The sequence below is a fragment of the Dermacentor silvarum genome, chromosome 3 (assembly GCF_013339745.2).
Source record: "Dermacentor silvarum isolate Dsil-2018 chromosome 3, BIME_Dsil_1.4, whole genome shotgun sequence".
In the NCBI taxonomy this organism is placed as follows: Eukaryota; Metazoa; Arthropoda; class Arachnida; order Ixodida; family Ixodidae; genus Dermacentor; species Dermacentor silvarum.
Genome location: NC_051156.1, coordinates 191419907 through 191435523, shown reverse-complemented (window position 1 = coordinate 191435523; position 15617 = coordinate 191419907). Strand labels below are relative to the sequence as shown.

At 44.5% G+C, this 15617-nt stretch overlaps 1 protein-coding gene across 2 annotated transcripts; it reads right to left on the bottom strand.

Annotated features, from left to right (window-relative positions):
- Window positions 1-792: 792 nt before the first annotated feature.
- LOC119446327 (fructose-bisphosphate aldolase) lies at window positions 793-15615 on the bottom strand. 2 transcript variants are annotated; one of them, XM_037710736.2, is made up of 7 exons: window positions 15457-15615; window positions 13190-13314; window positions 10802-11068; window positions 8070-8230; window positions 6189-6447; window positions 5024-5223; window positions 793-2447 (listed from the first exon to the last, which is right to left on the bottom strand). In XM_037710736.2, the coding sequence occupies exons 2-7, from the start codon at window positions 13299-13301 to the stop codon at window positions 2352-2354; spliced, it is 1095 nt and encodes a 364-aa protein (XP_037566664.1). In that variant the 5' UTR covers window positions 13302-13314; window positions 15457-15615; the 3' UTR covers window positions 793-2351. The 2 variants fall into 2 exon arrangements, with proteins under 2 accessions (XP_037566664.1, XP_037566665.1); XM_037710737.2 differs by having other exon boundaries at window positions 793-1127.
- Between the last annotated feature and the right edge of the window lie 2 nt (window positions 15616-15617).

Genomic DNA, 15617 nt, shown 5'->3' with positions numbered 1-15617 from the left:
AGGAAAGCCCAGTACTGGTGCAGTATGTGCACACTGAGTGGTAACCAGAAGCCATTTAAGTGAATGGTTCACTTGAACCAAGACCAGTGCACTGACTATTTCAGGACTACGTGTTAATGGACCTTGCAAGGGGCCTTTTAGTGAAGCTATACCTAACGAGTCGGGATTGGAGTCTCCATTAAGTAAGGCAATTTCATGTCGACCAGATTCATGTCGACCAGTTCATCCCCGTAAGAGCCAATATCAGGATCGAAATAATGAATCTTGGCCCATAGAAAAGTATGGATGCCACCTGGGGCCATTGTTGAGAATTAAGTTAACAAAAATCAAATTAGCCAGAGTCTAAATAGAAGTTACTGTTTTATCACCTTCGGTTCTATGGAGACAGCCAAGCTGCCAGGGGCTTGAAAGTGCAGAAATGAAATGAGCACTGCTAAGCTGGTTGTAATGCAAACGAAAGAAAACTGGCAATTTCCTAATGTATTTATTTTTCAGGGCACATGCACTTGTGTGAATTCTGTTGCAGTGCACAAGTGTCAGCAATAAAGAAAGTGCACAGCAATAAATCTGCACACAGATAACACCATCTGCCCTTTGTCTAGGGCGCCAAATAGTGTTAGGCTTTTCTGCTCAACCAGCGGTGTTCACACTTTTGTAAATGTGCCAACACATTTGCAACATGGAACACTTGTTGTGGAGCTCTGTACACTGAATTGGTCTGCTCCGACAACAAAACCCCGTGCATTTTTTGTAATAGACCGCCTGCAGATGGTCCATAAGAAGAGAAAAATGTGAGGACAACAACTCAACTTTTATTGTGCACAGCACATCAGCTGTTTTGGCAAACACCAAATGGCACTAATATTAGGGCAATGTCCAAACCACACAGGGGGGAAACAATTTAGATACGTCTAAAATTGGGAGCACGGAAGAGGAGACGGGACTACATACTACAGCTAGCCAAGAGAGAGAAGAGACTTCCGTCGAGTTTGTTACACCGACACCGGACATGATTGAATGGGAGAGGGGAGCGCTCAGTACTCGTGGTTTTTGATAAAGAGGATCTCTGAGGCAGCCGCTCCAGTAACACCGCCGCCGTACTTTCCTAGAGCAGCTTCACTGCAGGCCTGTGTCGAAGACAGAAGACATCACAGCAGCTTATAAAACACTGTCACTGTCACTCTTCAAAGCATACTTGGTGTAACTTCATATAAAATCACTATCACCGGCAGGCACTCCACGCTACACAGAGAAGACTGCACACTTCTCACAACAGCATATTCTGGAAGTATACCGTAAGTACGCAGATGGCAAAACAATTCCGTCACATACTCCAGGTGATTTGCTTGGCACGAAGCTCATAGAATATGTACTCTATAACATTAATGAAGACAGGAGCAGAGGCTAAAAAAATCAGTTTCTGTACACAATTTCCTTTTTAAACAAAGGACCTCAAAAATCGAGGTATGGCAAGAAAATGCAAAATAAAGTTCTCAAGAGGAAAACGATGCCAAAAATGGTTCAAGAGCTCGTAAGTAAACAAATATTGCACACATCAATAACATCTTTTTAAAAGTGCATGAATACATATTGGTCCGCTTTGGTGCAATAAACAAGGCATTGCAAAACAAGCATACGGCAATCAAAAAAGAGCGGCGCCTAGAATGAGCATGCAGCACATGCAAATATCAAGCTTATTATAATGCTGCGAAAAACATGCCGACAGTGTTGGACATGCCAAATTCTCACAATCACAGAAACAAATTTCTAAAACAGTTTTAAAAAAACTGGGCAGGAGAACTTTTTGGATAGTATGCAATAGACAATGCTGTCGAGAGGAACAAACTGCATTTAGAAGCAAGGCCTCCATTGCACACTAGGTTAACAAAATAGTAGCACAAATGCATGTAATATGTCAGTAGACTATGAAACACCATAAAATGTACACAAATCTGAAAACAAGGAGTGCAATTTGCTTTGCGGTGACAAAGGGCTCCATGCATCAAGTACAAAACATACCATACTAGTCACAAAAGTAACATATCATTTAAAGATGCATCAACTTTATCAATAAGCCATGCAACTCTACTAACAGTTGTTCATTCTATTTAGCAAAATGGTGCTCAGGGAAGCAGTGCAGCTACAGAAAGGGTGGGCTCGCGTGCATAAAAAAAAAAAAAAAGGAAGGTCGTACAGCAGGTAAAGTTGCAGACGTCAAGAACTAAAGTTAACAGAAAAATACAGAGTGCTTCCCCAACCAGAACAGGGAACAAAGAACAAATTCAGGTAGGCAAAAAGTAAACAGTGCCGTCACTCCAAAGATTTGAGGCCGTGCCAGAAAAAAAGCGAAATCAGTAGGAGTGGGTGGGGACAAAGTTGGAGCGATCGGCGACCAGGCTCTGAATGGAACCAGGGGTGTACAGCCCTTGGCAAGCCAAGTGGTTAGCCTAAAATAAATTGAAAATAAAAAAAAGGAGGGGGGAGGGTGTGGGGCAGGGAATGTGGTGAATAAGAGGAAAGAAAAACGTGCATTACTAAGACATTCCTTTGCATTTCAATGAAGTTGGACAGCCAAGGCTTTAGTAGCCATCCCACTAAATTAGCTGGTTGTGGTGAACCTTCCCAATTGACATTGTTTTTACGGCTAAATGTGCACATATGACTCCAAAGTTGTGGAAATTCACCTGTCCCGTTTGTATTAAGCCTTCACTTTGTTCTCATACCATTGAACCTAGTTTATAACGTCACACCTAACACTAAAATGTCTTCATTACATCCTATATTTATAATTGCACATACCAACATTACATACATCCAGAATGTGCCGTTTCTCTTGCTGTGTATCTGACATTTTGCCTACCGCAAGACATTTTGAGCTGTGAGTGAACTATTCGCTTTGCTGTAACCAATGTTTCCAGGAGCTTGTATTTTTGGTTTTCTTATAGCAGTAGAATGCTTATCCAAATAAAGCATGGACAAGCAAACTTTAGGTTTACTCCATTATATCTCATAATTCTTCATATTCGTTTTTGTTAGAGTTTTAACTGTAAACTGCAGCAAGGCATACAGGCAACTGCCTAAGCATGACCTGCACGTTTTTATACAGCTTACTACCGAGCACGCACGCTGAAATGCAAACATGCAGCATGCGAGACTACCGTGCAACTGTCACGCTATACTGCTTGCAGCACACCAACATGCTACATTTGGGCTGAAAACTACGCCAAACAGATACAATGGTTTTAGAATTTCTATGCTACTGATAAAGCCATGACTTTTGCATAAGTCTAGGCAATCATGAGCTATAAGTTACGAAACTGATAAAAATGATAGAAAATGTTCACGAAAAAAAAAAAAAAGCTAGCAGTACGATAGCAATAACTGCAGCACAGCAATTAGCGATTAATAAGGAGTGCTGCTATTTTTATACAGTCGCCGACCGATAAATCGGACACCTATAATCCGGACATGCTCGGTAATGGCCCCGTAGACTTAATGTAAAGACGACTGATATTTCGGACAGCCGCCAGCTCTACATTCGATTATACGGCCGTGTCTTGGTCGCAGCACTACGCCTCACATTAAATTACAAATGCTGATCGTGGAGGCTTTGCCTTAATTGTGAGGTCGCATCAACACCACGATCATCACATCCTATCCCAGCGCATGGCTCGCTCTCGCCGTGCTGTTTGTTTAGTTGGCGTTCCAGACAGCGCTCTGCTGGCTTCAAGAAGTCTTTATCGTAAAGTTATCGACAGGCTGCAACAAATGGCACCAACGGTCTCCTCGCAATCTGGCTCTGAATGAGTTAAGTCGCAGTCCGAATGACCCTGACTCCGTAACTGAAGCGCCTGAACTGTCGCCTTCCACAACGAGCTCAAATGCGGACATCATTGATGACCTGCTAGGCTGCGGTGTGCCGAACTGAACGGTGACGAAATAATTGAGCAAGTTCTCCCACCGTGAAACAGCGACTAACTCGGATGATGTCCCGCGCGGATCTCACTCGAGCTTTTGCAGTCCTTGCATCAGCGTACAGCGACAACAGAAAACTGGCAGAAATGTAGGTGCACTTAGTTGCACGTAAGCGAAAGTGTGTGCAGCAACGAATCGACCACTTATTCCTTGCACAGGGGCATTAAAAAGTAAATAAATTATCTTTTTTTGGGCATATTCGTTTTTTCGGACATTCGATAGTTCGGACTAATTTACGTTTCCCGTGAAGTCCGAATTATCGGTCGTCGACTGTATAGCGCTATTTGCGCTAATTTTCTCTCACATGTGTACCGAAATCTAAAAGCTCTATTATGCAAGTTCACCTGCAAAGTCTATATGACTTGAAAGATTTCAAAGGTGGTCTCAACAACTGAAAGCCCACCCACATTTAAACAGCTCTCATGCCATCAGAACAAGTCAGCATCCTGTTGAAATATTGTATGAAATACAAGAGATGCTGTGAAGCCAGTTTTCGTAATACACCAAGAAATTAGGCTTCTCTATTACAATCCTAAAATTTTTTTCTTCGAAGTTTCCCCCTCAGATGAAATTGTTACACTAATGTCCACTAATATGCATTACACCAGGGTAAGTTTTATATTTTCAGAGATGTCAAGACAGCCTTTGGGGAAACTTACTGCTAAATTATCAAACATAATTAAGCTTATACATAATAATTTCAACAGGAACAGCAGGAAATCACTATGACTGCAGCAGACTGAAGTTTACCATTCATAAGCAATGTTGCTTTAGGAAATATGAACTCATTCTAACCAAATGGCCATTAAATGATATGATAAAATACCTTTAACAGTTTGAAACGGCTGTTTCTAGCATTCTTTGATTAGCCACAGTCTCTGGCTGTTGTCCAGCACACTTAACACATCTAAATTGTTTTTCATGTGTATGTAGCTAGTTACCTAAACTTTTTGAAGATTTGTGTCACTGCTGTCGAAAAACTTGCAAAGCGGGCAATGTCATACCATGCAACAGAGAGTGGCATGCGACACCAACATGCTCGACTCACCTTGGCACGCTTCAGGAACTCTTCCTGGCCTTGCTTGACGTTGCCAGTCTTGCCAGCCCAGGCTTTCAGGGCACTGGCTTGCAGGGCACGGCCATAGCTGAAGGTCAGGGCCCAGGGCTTCTTGCCGGGGTACTTGTTGATGGCATCCAGGTTGACGGATGCCTCCTCCTCAGACTGGCCTCCAGAGAGGAACGTGATGCCTGTGCACCCAAGGCAATGAGATTGTTTACTACGAGTTTCGCTGCATGACTTAACTGAAGCCACATTTAGACTCGCGGTGGAAAAACGGCACGAAAAGTGGGACCAGAGAACATAACTAGGTGCCGACTATATATGCTGAGCAAAAGAAGAAAGAGGGCGCTAGAAACTAACCATAAACCACATTATATGTTCTTGACGAAAAACAAGAATGTTCAATCATTGCATCGCAAAGATAGCTAAACCCTTTTTCAAGTAAGATGACCGATGGCAAGCTGACACAAAGGCCCCTTGCAAAGCACCATATAGATTTCACTAGCGCACCTCGCGAAACCTGCGTAAAATATGCATCTGGTTGACGAGGTTCACATCCACATTTGATGTAATGAATGGCCAAATTGCTGTCCGTTGTCAACTTTATTATTAGCATGCAATTTCAGACCCTCTTGCAGTGCATCTAGGTTCATCATCAGCCTGTTTTTGTGTCTCCCGCAAGACGAAGGCCTCTCCGTATCTCTCGTCTTGTGCTAGTCGATTACAAGTTGTTCCTGCAAATCACCACCCCTTCTAAATTTCTGGCGTCCTCGACTGCACTGCCTCCCTTGGAACCCATTCTGCAACGCTAATGGACCACCAGTTATCTGCCCTATGCATTACACGGCCTGCACAGCTCCACTGTTTCCTCTTGATGTCAACCAGAATATCGGCTACCCCCGTTTGCTCTCATCTATGCCGCCCCTCTTTCCGTCTCTAGTTACACTTAACGTTTTTCGTTCCAACACTCGTTGCGCGATTTATAACTGTTTTTCAAGCTTCTTTAGTAACATCCAAGTTCTTACCCCACATGTTAATCCATTCATTGGGCACTTTTCTTAAATGATAGCGGTAAGCTCCCTATCATGATTTGGTAATGCCTGCCATATGCCATGAAAGTGGAAGCTGCCATGCAAGTGAAAGCTGTACACACCGGGAACGGCAGCTGGCACAGTCCTCTGCAGGGTGGTGACGGTGGCACGGGCCACGTCAGCCGGCGTGTACTTCTTGGTGCAGCTCTGCCCGGCGGTAACCATGTTGGGCTTCAGCAGAGTGCCCTCCAGGTAGACGTGGTGGTCGTTCAGGGCCTTATACACTGCGGCCAGCACCTGCTCGGTGACCTTCTGCGCCCGGTCAAGGTCATGGTCTCCGTCGGGAAGCACCTCAGGCTCCACAATGGGCACAATGCCCGCCTGCAGCCAAAACAGAACCCATGCTATACAACTCGGCACACAACGAAACTTTGCTTTAGCACAGCAAATTCTGGTGCTGACTCGCAACTCGGGTCCTTTGCTTTCTACGCAAAGTGCACCGGTGATCTTGCTGCCACATCGCCAAGCCCAGTGGCGACACGAACATGCGAGATGAAGACGCTATACAGCGCCGTTGAAGTAAGCCACTAATCTCCAAGAATTTCCCTTGAAGTCAGAAGTACTACCACAAAATCTGCACAACCAAGTATGTTATTGTGTGGAGTGTCTAACAAATCAAATCTGACAAACAAGCTTTACTGCAAAGCACCAAACAATGAGGAAGAGGTTTACCATAGCACGATTAAAAGACAGGACAAAAGAAGACACACAGGAACACACATGGCACTGTGTCTTTTGTCCTGCCTTTTAATATAGTGCTACGGTAAACCTATTTAAGATGCGTTACCAACAAGCCCACACTGCAACCTATGAGGAAGAGGCAGTTTGCCAATTGTCAGAAAAGGAGAGCCTCAAAGCAGTAGCGCACCCAGGATCTGTGCCAGGCGGAAGGGGGGGGGGGGGGGGTTGACAGTGTGCTAATACCATCTAAACAGCACTAATTTAAATTTCTTCACGGGAAATTGTCAAAAAATTCGCTTTTTGCGAGTGTGTAGACGATTGCGCGTCTTGCATCTTAGTTGCAGTACTCAAATGCGCAAGGAAAGAAAAGGGGTTAAACAAAAGAGGGGGTTAAATTGGCCTCAGGGGGGGGTTACAACCCCCGCTGTGGTCGATTACAAGGGGTTACAACCCCCCTTTATAATAAGTAGGGAACTGTAGCTTCCACAGATGGTGCCGGCAGCCCGTAATACTAGCTGGATTATCAAACCCCCAAATTCGTTTTATAGCCCACCTTCCAAAATAACTTTATGCAGGCAAACATTAAAAGCAATTTGATAAACATACAGGTATGCATTTCTTTCATACATCAAGCAGTGTTTCTTCCCATGTAGTAGTGAGAGGCAACATGATCTATAGGGAACTTGCACAAAACCATATTACAGACATCGAAGAATGGTCTTGTGTTTTGACAACCAAGCTCATAATGTCACACTCCACATATCATTAAGTGCACTTCCTCATCTACAACGCACTCTATGGTAAAGCTACTTCATATATTACAGCTCTGGGCCCAACCGCGCTGCCAAACAACTCTTGCTATGTGTGTAGTGGCCTGTATTCCTTAAAGTTGCGCATTTAGTCTTCGTTCATTTAGGTCTGTTCTGGTCAACACCATGCAGTGCCAAAGGCTTCTTTCTGGGGTTTTACATGTCAAAACCAGTCGTGTCAAATCAAGTGTTCTTTGTGAAATCTTTGCGTTTTCAGTATATGACATACTATATTTTTCACACGAGCACAGGCAGTGTGCTGTGGTTTGCTGGTTTCAGAAAGGGGTCATCCGCTTGGTGGTAAATAGATTGGGGTCTTTCAAACGTGTTTCACCATTATTTTTTTGGCCCCGAATGCAAGCAAAGATAGAAGTCTTTTATATCACTGCCAATGTACGATTCGAGTATAATAGCAATCTCGGAGGAAATAGTGAAACAAGTGAAGAACTGAACCTGTTGGCAGCAGACGGCGTAGCGGGCCAGGACATTGGCATTCTCCAAGATGGAGAGGGGCGACGGGCAGTGCGGGCGAATCTTGAGCACACAGCGCCACTTGGCGAAACGGCAACCATCCTTGCGGTACTGGACGCACCTCTTGGTCAGGTCATCAAGGCCTGCAGCAAAATTGCAGAAGCATAATTCCTCACCAGTGCACTATATTCTCGATATTGTTATACATTTGTTTAGCAAGAATCTGCGCAGTCTTTTTTTTTTTTGCACATCATCGACAGTATCACATTTTTGCAGTGTATAATTTCAGTACTTTAAGTATTTGTATTTTGCATGTTTTACTTTCATATTAGCACTGTGTAAAAACTATGTTCCTTGCCCCACTCTCTATGCAATACCCTCCGAGAGCATAAACAAAAATGAAACGTGCAGGCACCATAGATGCTCAGTCACTCAAAAGTGGGGGGTTGAAACCCAGAGGAAATTTATGCTTTCACTTAGACTGCAATTAAGATAAAATGACCTTATAAATTATTAAAACTCATTCTGGGGAGAAGATGCCTCTAGAAACTGCTACAAGAGGTGGTGGAGTACAATAGAGTCTGTACCGAAGCAGCTATCTATGCCAGACGCTGATGATAGGACTACCACAAGGGTAAGAGGCGATGGGCATTATCTACGATAAGGAAAAGCACACAAACACTGCCGTCTGTAGCACCTCACTCTGCCATCTGGATGGCCTCTAGATAAGATGAGGACACAGTGGTTTCTAGGAGAGCCCACGGATATCAAGTTGTACTAAAGCCATCAGCACTCTAGGCTCCTCCTCTGAAATGTCTCAAGGTCTGGTCTGGTCGACATCATGCAGTACCGAAGGCTTCTTTCTGGGGTTTTACGTGCCAAAACCAGTTCGGATTATGAGGCACGCCGTAGTGGAAGCCTCCGAATTAATTTTTCAATCAGAGATGTAGATTACAACAAGACATCTGCTCGTGCCAGGAAGAATAGAACAAAGACTAAATGCACAACTTTAAGGTATACAGGCCACTACACACATAGCAAGAGCTGTTTGGCAGTGCGATTGGGCCCCTGTGACAACTCTACAGAGACCAATACGTAAGCAAGACAGTTCTTCCAGAACACATTATAGTGCTCTAGAAGATACCCCAACAAACCTGCAGACCATTTCATCCACTCATATGCGGCATGCATTTCTCAGCAGTGGGCGTACATACTACTAGGACAGTCGCAGCAAGGAGCTTCCATGAGCATTATATTCCTCAGCACATTCAGCCAACAAGTAGTGAAAGTTGCTTGTTAACGATCCAGCAATTGGGTAGCAGATGACATACAACTGCAAGCAAGCAAGCTGCTGTCTGGAAGACTTCGAAGTGTCAGTGGTGACAGGTGCAAGTGTGCAGGATTTACATAGCCTGCCTCTTTACTGACCTCTTTTCACAAGTGCCCATGTCACTTAAGGATGCAAGACTGAGTTGTTATAAGGACACACTTTCTGAATGATTTAGAAGCCTGTTTCCTTGCCTCTTCCTATTTTTTTTTTATTTTTTTTTATAATTGCACTGTTGGCACTTTGCCACCTTTCACAAAATAGCCACAAATAACCTCCTACAGTGATCTGTCACCCGCAAAGCATTTACACAGCAGCTAGTAGATTCAAAACACTACCTACACGAACTACTGAATGAATTAAACAAATCTCATGTGCAGCAGCCAGTCCGACTTTTTTTTTTTTGCTGTGGCACAGTACAAAATGTTCAAAATGACTGCAAGACATGGCTGAAATTAATTACTCTAAGGTTTTTAAGCGCCAAAACCACGATCTGATTATGAGGCACGGTGTAGTATGGGATTTCGGACTAATTTTGACACACTTGGGCTTCTTTAACCTTCTTTCATGTACACCTAAATATACGCACATGAGCGTGTTTGCATTTCGCCCCTGTTGAAATGTCGCAGGGATCAAACCCGCGACCTCAAGCTCAGCAAATAAAACATTGCTTTACCACAAAAAAGTTCTGTGCATCACACAATGCTAAACAGAATTTTAAAAAAAAGTTCACCAGCCCTTCCCCCGTCAAGAAAATGGAGGTAAGCGAAGCTTCTGGTGTCTGTACCTGACGTACTACTTTTCCTTCCCTTTCGTGCAACTTTTCCTTCCCTTTCCTGCAACTTTTCCTTCCATTGCATTGTACAATTTTCTGCTCGTCGCCGTTGTCGCTTGTATTCGATGTCTACAGTTTGCTTGGCGGCATGCTGCATTCGCCCGGCATTGCCGCTTGCATATCTTTGAAATTAAATTGCTTTAATATTAAATCTGTCTATCACGTAAGACAATGAATTGCTCATACCCCCGTGAACGCGGCCTCCCCATTAAGACGACAGAAGAGAAGTGAACGCTGGAATGATGAGCTGCAACAGCGCCAGCTGTGGCAGAAGACTACGAAGAACGCGGGAACAAGGGCACGAGCACGTGCCGAGCTTGAGCGCAACCTGAGGGGCACCAACAAACCAGCTGCGGACGAAGACGACAATGCTCGAGCCTATGCTGATGATACCGCATACGTGTACACCGACCCCAATGCAAGTGAGTCTATAAAGCTTCGCTTAAAAGAAAGAAAAACTTTACGTGCATTTAGCATCATGCAAGACCGACTTGTGTACGGACATCTGCACAAAACAACAAACACGGACTGAATGCAAGATAATGTACACACCCTGTGTGGTGCTCTCATCGTCAGTGCCCATCAGGGGCACGACACCTTTGTCCACCTTGATGCCGGGGATGATGCCGCGGTTTTCAAGGATCTTGACAAACGGAGTTCCATTGTCTGCCTGCTGGTAGAGTGTTTCGTGAAACAGGATCACACCGCTGATGGCACTGTTCATCTGCTCATTAGAGGTGAACAGCAGCTGCCTGTACTGGCGCCGGTTCTCCTCGGTGTTCTCGACACCGATCCCCTGCAGCCGCTTGCCCATGGTGGCTGTTTGTGGGTACAACGAGCATGCCAGAATGAGAACTGGTAATGCTGAAGACTGAACACGGTGTAAACAAATTACAGTGAACTCAGATTATGCCACCCCCTGTTCAGTCAAACCATTCCTTTTTTTCCAAATTGAAGCAAACCATTTATAAGATCCGTTTCTTTTGACAACACAATTCTACTGGCAAGCATTTGTAAGGCTGACTGAGTAAAAAGTACAAATATGTGAAGGTATGTAAAACTAGAGTTTAAAAAGAAATACAAGTGTTAATTAAAAATTGGGGAAAATAAAAAGACGGGAGAAAAAGGTGAAAAAGAAAATAATAGACCGATCCCACCGGCCAGTTTCAGGACGCCACCGCTGCCGCGGTGCATGCTGGTACTTGTAGTCATCCGGCCGCTCCAGCCGCCCGGAGTGCCTGTGCGCCCTGTTTCCGAACGCTTTTTGGCAATTTTTATGGTTCGTACTTGAGCCATCGTGCGATGGGAGAATTGACCTGTACGTTCCTGGGTGCTACAACAACCACACAAGGGACAAAGGCTTCGGATTCTATGTGTTTTCTAAAGAGCGAAAGCTTCGAGAGACGTGGATCCAACGGATTAATAGGTGGTACTGGTAATACACAGCGCGAGAAAAAACACGGGGACGAATAGCGGCCGCATTTCGATGGGGCAAAATGCTAAAACATCCGTGTACTTAGATTTCCCGGAATTTATAGATTTGTCGATTATCGATTAGCTATTGATTGGCTATCGATTACCTATCGCAAGTTATTGGCCACGTATTTGGGCTAGACTAAGCATTACCAAGCCATCCCCAGCATTTCTCGAATTTATTGATTATTGATCGATTATCGATTAGCTATTGATTGCTTATCGCAAGGTATTGGCCACGTATGTGGCTAATCTAAACACTACCAAGTCATCCCCAGCATTTCCGGAATTTATTGATTATTGATCGATTATCAATTAGCTATTGATTGGCTATCGCAAGGTATTGTCCGCGTATTTGGGCTAGGCAAGCACCACCAAGTCATCCCCAGCATCCCCTGAAATTTATTGATTATTAATCGATTAGCTATTGATTGCTTATCGCAAGGTATTGGTCACGTATTTGGGCTAGGCTAAGAACTACCAAGTCATCCCCTGTATTTTCCGGAATTTATTGATTATTAATCGATTATCGATTAGCTATTGATTGGCTATCGCAAGGTATTGGCTACATATTTGGGCTAGGCTAAGCACTACCATGTAATCCCCAGAATTTTCCAGAATTTATGATTATTGATCAATTATTGATTAACAATTGATTGGATATTGATGACTCCGCGATCATTGGCTATTGGCATTTTTATGTTAAAAACGCCGCCTAGCTTACCCAAGAGCTTCTAGATATCGCTGTTACCGAAGTCTGCAAGTCGTGCGCGAAACCCCTGTAGGTAAGCATCATTAGGGCACGAAGGTTTCGGCGCCGCATTTCAAACCTGTCTCCAACAGGTATACAAATCCTATTATGTCCGTCGCTAAGCAAACATAACGTTGCAGTCACCAAGATGTACGTGTGCAAAAATAGTAACGCAAAACGACCGCGTACAACAAACAGCATATACTACACACAAAGCTTGAACAAATACGATACTCAACACGTAATTAATCAGCGGGTAACAACCGAAATGAAAGAGCAGCAGGCACTTTTCAACGTTCGCCTCGCATGCTACAATGAACAGCCGATGTCATTTCCTAAAATACATGAATTTTTCTCGGTGGAATTTTTCTCGGAGTCGCAGAGATGTCTGCGAAGCTCGTGCGCTGTACTCAACGAGCGCGGACAGCGGTTACAGTGGCTGTACCGCGGTGGTGTGGGTGACCAGTTGACTACAACCAAGATGGTGACAGTGCTACTTCCGGAAAACCGGCGCATGCGCAGATCGGTTGGTGGGATCGGTCTATTAGAGGCCTGTAACGTTATTGATCAGAAATTAAAACAAGAGAACTGCAATACCAGTTCATGACTTAACAAATCGTAAGCAGAAGGAAGCAAGGCAACCGTTTTACAATGCACTGCAGGTACAGGGACTATCTTACGGGTAATCTAATCTCAATGTGCCATGATTCACTCACATGTGCTCTCGTCAGCAGCTAAGATGCCCTTGCCAGGTGCTACTATGGCCTCGGCAGTGGCCTTGAGTTCCTTCATCATCTCGGGAGGAGGGTAAGTGAAGTGGCCAGCCATCTTGTGCTCTTAACTGCAGGAAAATGTGGGCATTACAGGTCAACACAACATATAAGAAACTCTGTAGAGACAAACTCGCAAGAACATTCCTACCAGTAATGTTGCCAGTGAGTGAGTGCAACTCCTTGGTATATTAAAGCTACAACCGTAGACATAAGGTTACATCAAATCACATTTATCACATTTTCGAATGCGAGCACAGTGCTACTTTGGCTGCTGTGTGCCACTCCTTACGTTCGGTGGCAAATAGGTTCACATACACCGCCTTCTGTGTAACAATTGCATCATATTTTGCGACATAAAAATAGAAGGACTAATCTTAAGTCGAATAGCACGGTGCGTAATTAGTTCGTTTTCTATATGATGCACCATTTTTCTGTCATGAATGCAAGCAGTGAAAGTATTCCTAGCCTTTGTAGAGTTGCCTTCTGGGCATGAAACGGAGTGCAGTACCACTATTTGACTAAAGAAAAGAAACTGGGTAGCTGTATGCAATGCACAGTGATTGTTGTTGTAGCAGAGTATGATAAATGCATACAACAGAAGGAAAAGAACTGCTGCATTCATTATACTGGACTTCCGTTCTTTTTTTTCTTTTTCCTGGAATGCTTTCACACCAAAATTAGTACATTCTAGATAGTCCCCTCATAAGAGGGCACGTGGTGCATTTCAGACTTTTCAACAGTGATTATAATCACTGTTGGGGAGCTATTCATTTCAGAATAACTTTTTGCTCAGAAATCTGCACAGATAGCTTCAAGACTCTCGAAGCAGAGTTGGCAAGGTCAGTGCCCTACTGCAGTCTGAAGCACGGCATCAGTTAATGCCAAAGTCCTCGGTGGAAAAATAAAATAGATGTCAACAATAGAAACACGGCCTATGCCAAGAGAAGTGAATCCTTGAGCCAGAGATCCCTGTCAAGCCTTAAAATAGAAGGCCTTAGGAAAAAGCCTTCACATTAACACCGCTGTTAACTTCCTGCCCTTCCGCGGGTATCAGACGAAAAAAAAAAAAAAAAAAGTTTAGAAATGAATGCAGCGTACTCCAGGTTAGAATAAACGTAAATAAATGTTCACCACAACCATCACATTAATCTGAAGCGCTGAAACAGCTTCAGTCCACCTTCGCTCTCCGGAATGCGCTCGCACCAGTCGCGCAAACAGGCGCCGAGGCGCGTAATTCGAGGTGAAACTGAAAACGCAAACCTCCTCAACAGCTAGGCGCATCAGTTACGCGCCCACTTGTAGTCGAGATCGTAAACAAGATAAACTAAGTTCCCTCAAGGTCACCTTGGACGTCAACTCAAATGGCCTTTGGCCCTTGCGCAAGCTATCGTCGCCTTACAACAATCGTAAAATGGACGAGACGCAACAGCTTGAAACTCTGCCAAGCCAAGCGCGGCCACGTCTAGTACGCGAGCAACGACCTGGACTAGCTAAGTAAAACACTGCCGTTATGCAAAAGCACAAGCCAAAAAGGCGCGCGCCCGCTAAGCTTACCGAGCGATGGTTGGCTAGAGCCAAATGAACCAGACTGGTTTTAAACCAGCTCGGGGCAGCTGGTTATCTGCGCACTGAACCTTGATGTTTTATTTATTGAAGTCATTTTATTTATTAGCTAGACATAAGCGCTAGTTCCGTGGCAATGCATATGCAATGAAACGCATCCTGTTGCACATACAGTAGCAAACGTACCTTTATTCGGAACACCTAAATTTTTGATACGATCAAGGAATAAAGCGTCCAGATCTAGTGTGTTTTATGACTGAGGAAAACCTGGAGGTTTGTTTCGGCGCACGTACTCACGTCATCTAATGTGAATTCGAAATGCCGCAATGTTGCACAAGATCGAAAAACAGCTATGCCAAACAGTCCGATATCACGCGCATGTCGCGCGTAAAGAAACAGAAAATGCGCGCACTCTGGAAATTCCACAAAACGCGTGTCGAGCTTTCATTTCGCAAATTAAGCAAGCCTGCGAGTCGTCAAGGTCTCGTGTTTGGTAACACTAGAGGGAAGTGTCATTTCCGAGAGGCAGAACGGCCGATCGGCTCGCGAGATCGCGTGCGTCGGATTCGAATTCCCCTAGCCGCTCGCAGTAAAAATCGCCCGCAGATGCGAAAATCGGGACCCGAACGGCACCGTCTACCACTCACCCGACGTCGAAGCTCGCGAAAGCACTTCACGGGTTGAAAGGAGTCTCGGCGAGCTGTCGAAGTTCGGCTGGCTGTAGCTGCTGCCGCGGAAGCCCGTTCGCCAGATGCCCAAGGTGACCTGTGCGAGCTGCACTAGTACCGCAGGCGAGGCGAAGAGATAG

What these genes read in the sequence shown, in the direction of transcription:
- LOC119446327 (XM_037710736.2), bottom strand. Translation starts at nt 13,301, where the DNA reads ATGGCTGGCCACTTCACTTACCCTCCTCCCGAGATGATGAAGGAACTC. An exon ending in CGATGAGAGCACCACACAGG is followed by an intron (nt 8,231 to 10,801) that starts GTGTGTACATTA and finishes ATTTTGCTGCAG; the next exon opens with GCCTTGATGACCTGACCAAG. An exon ending in ACGCCGTCTGCTGCCAACAG is followed by an intron (nt 6,448 to 8,069) that starts GTTCAGTTCTTC and finishes TTTTGGCTGCAG; the next exon opens with GCGGGCATTGTGCCCATTGT.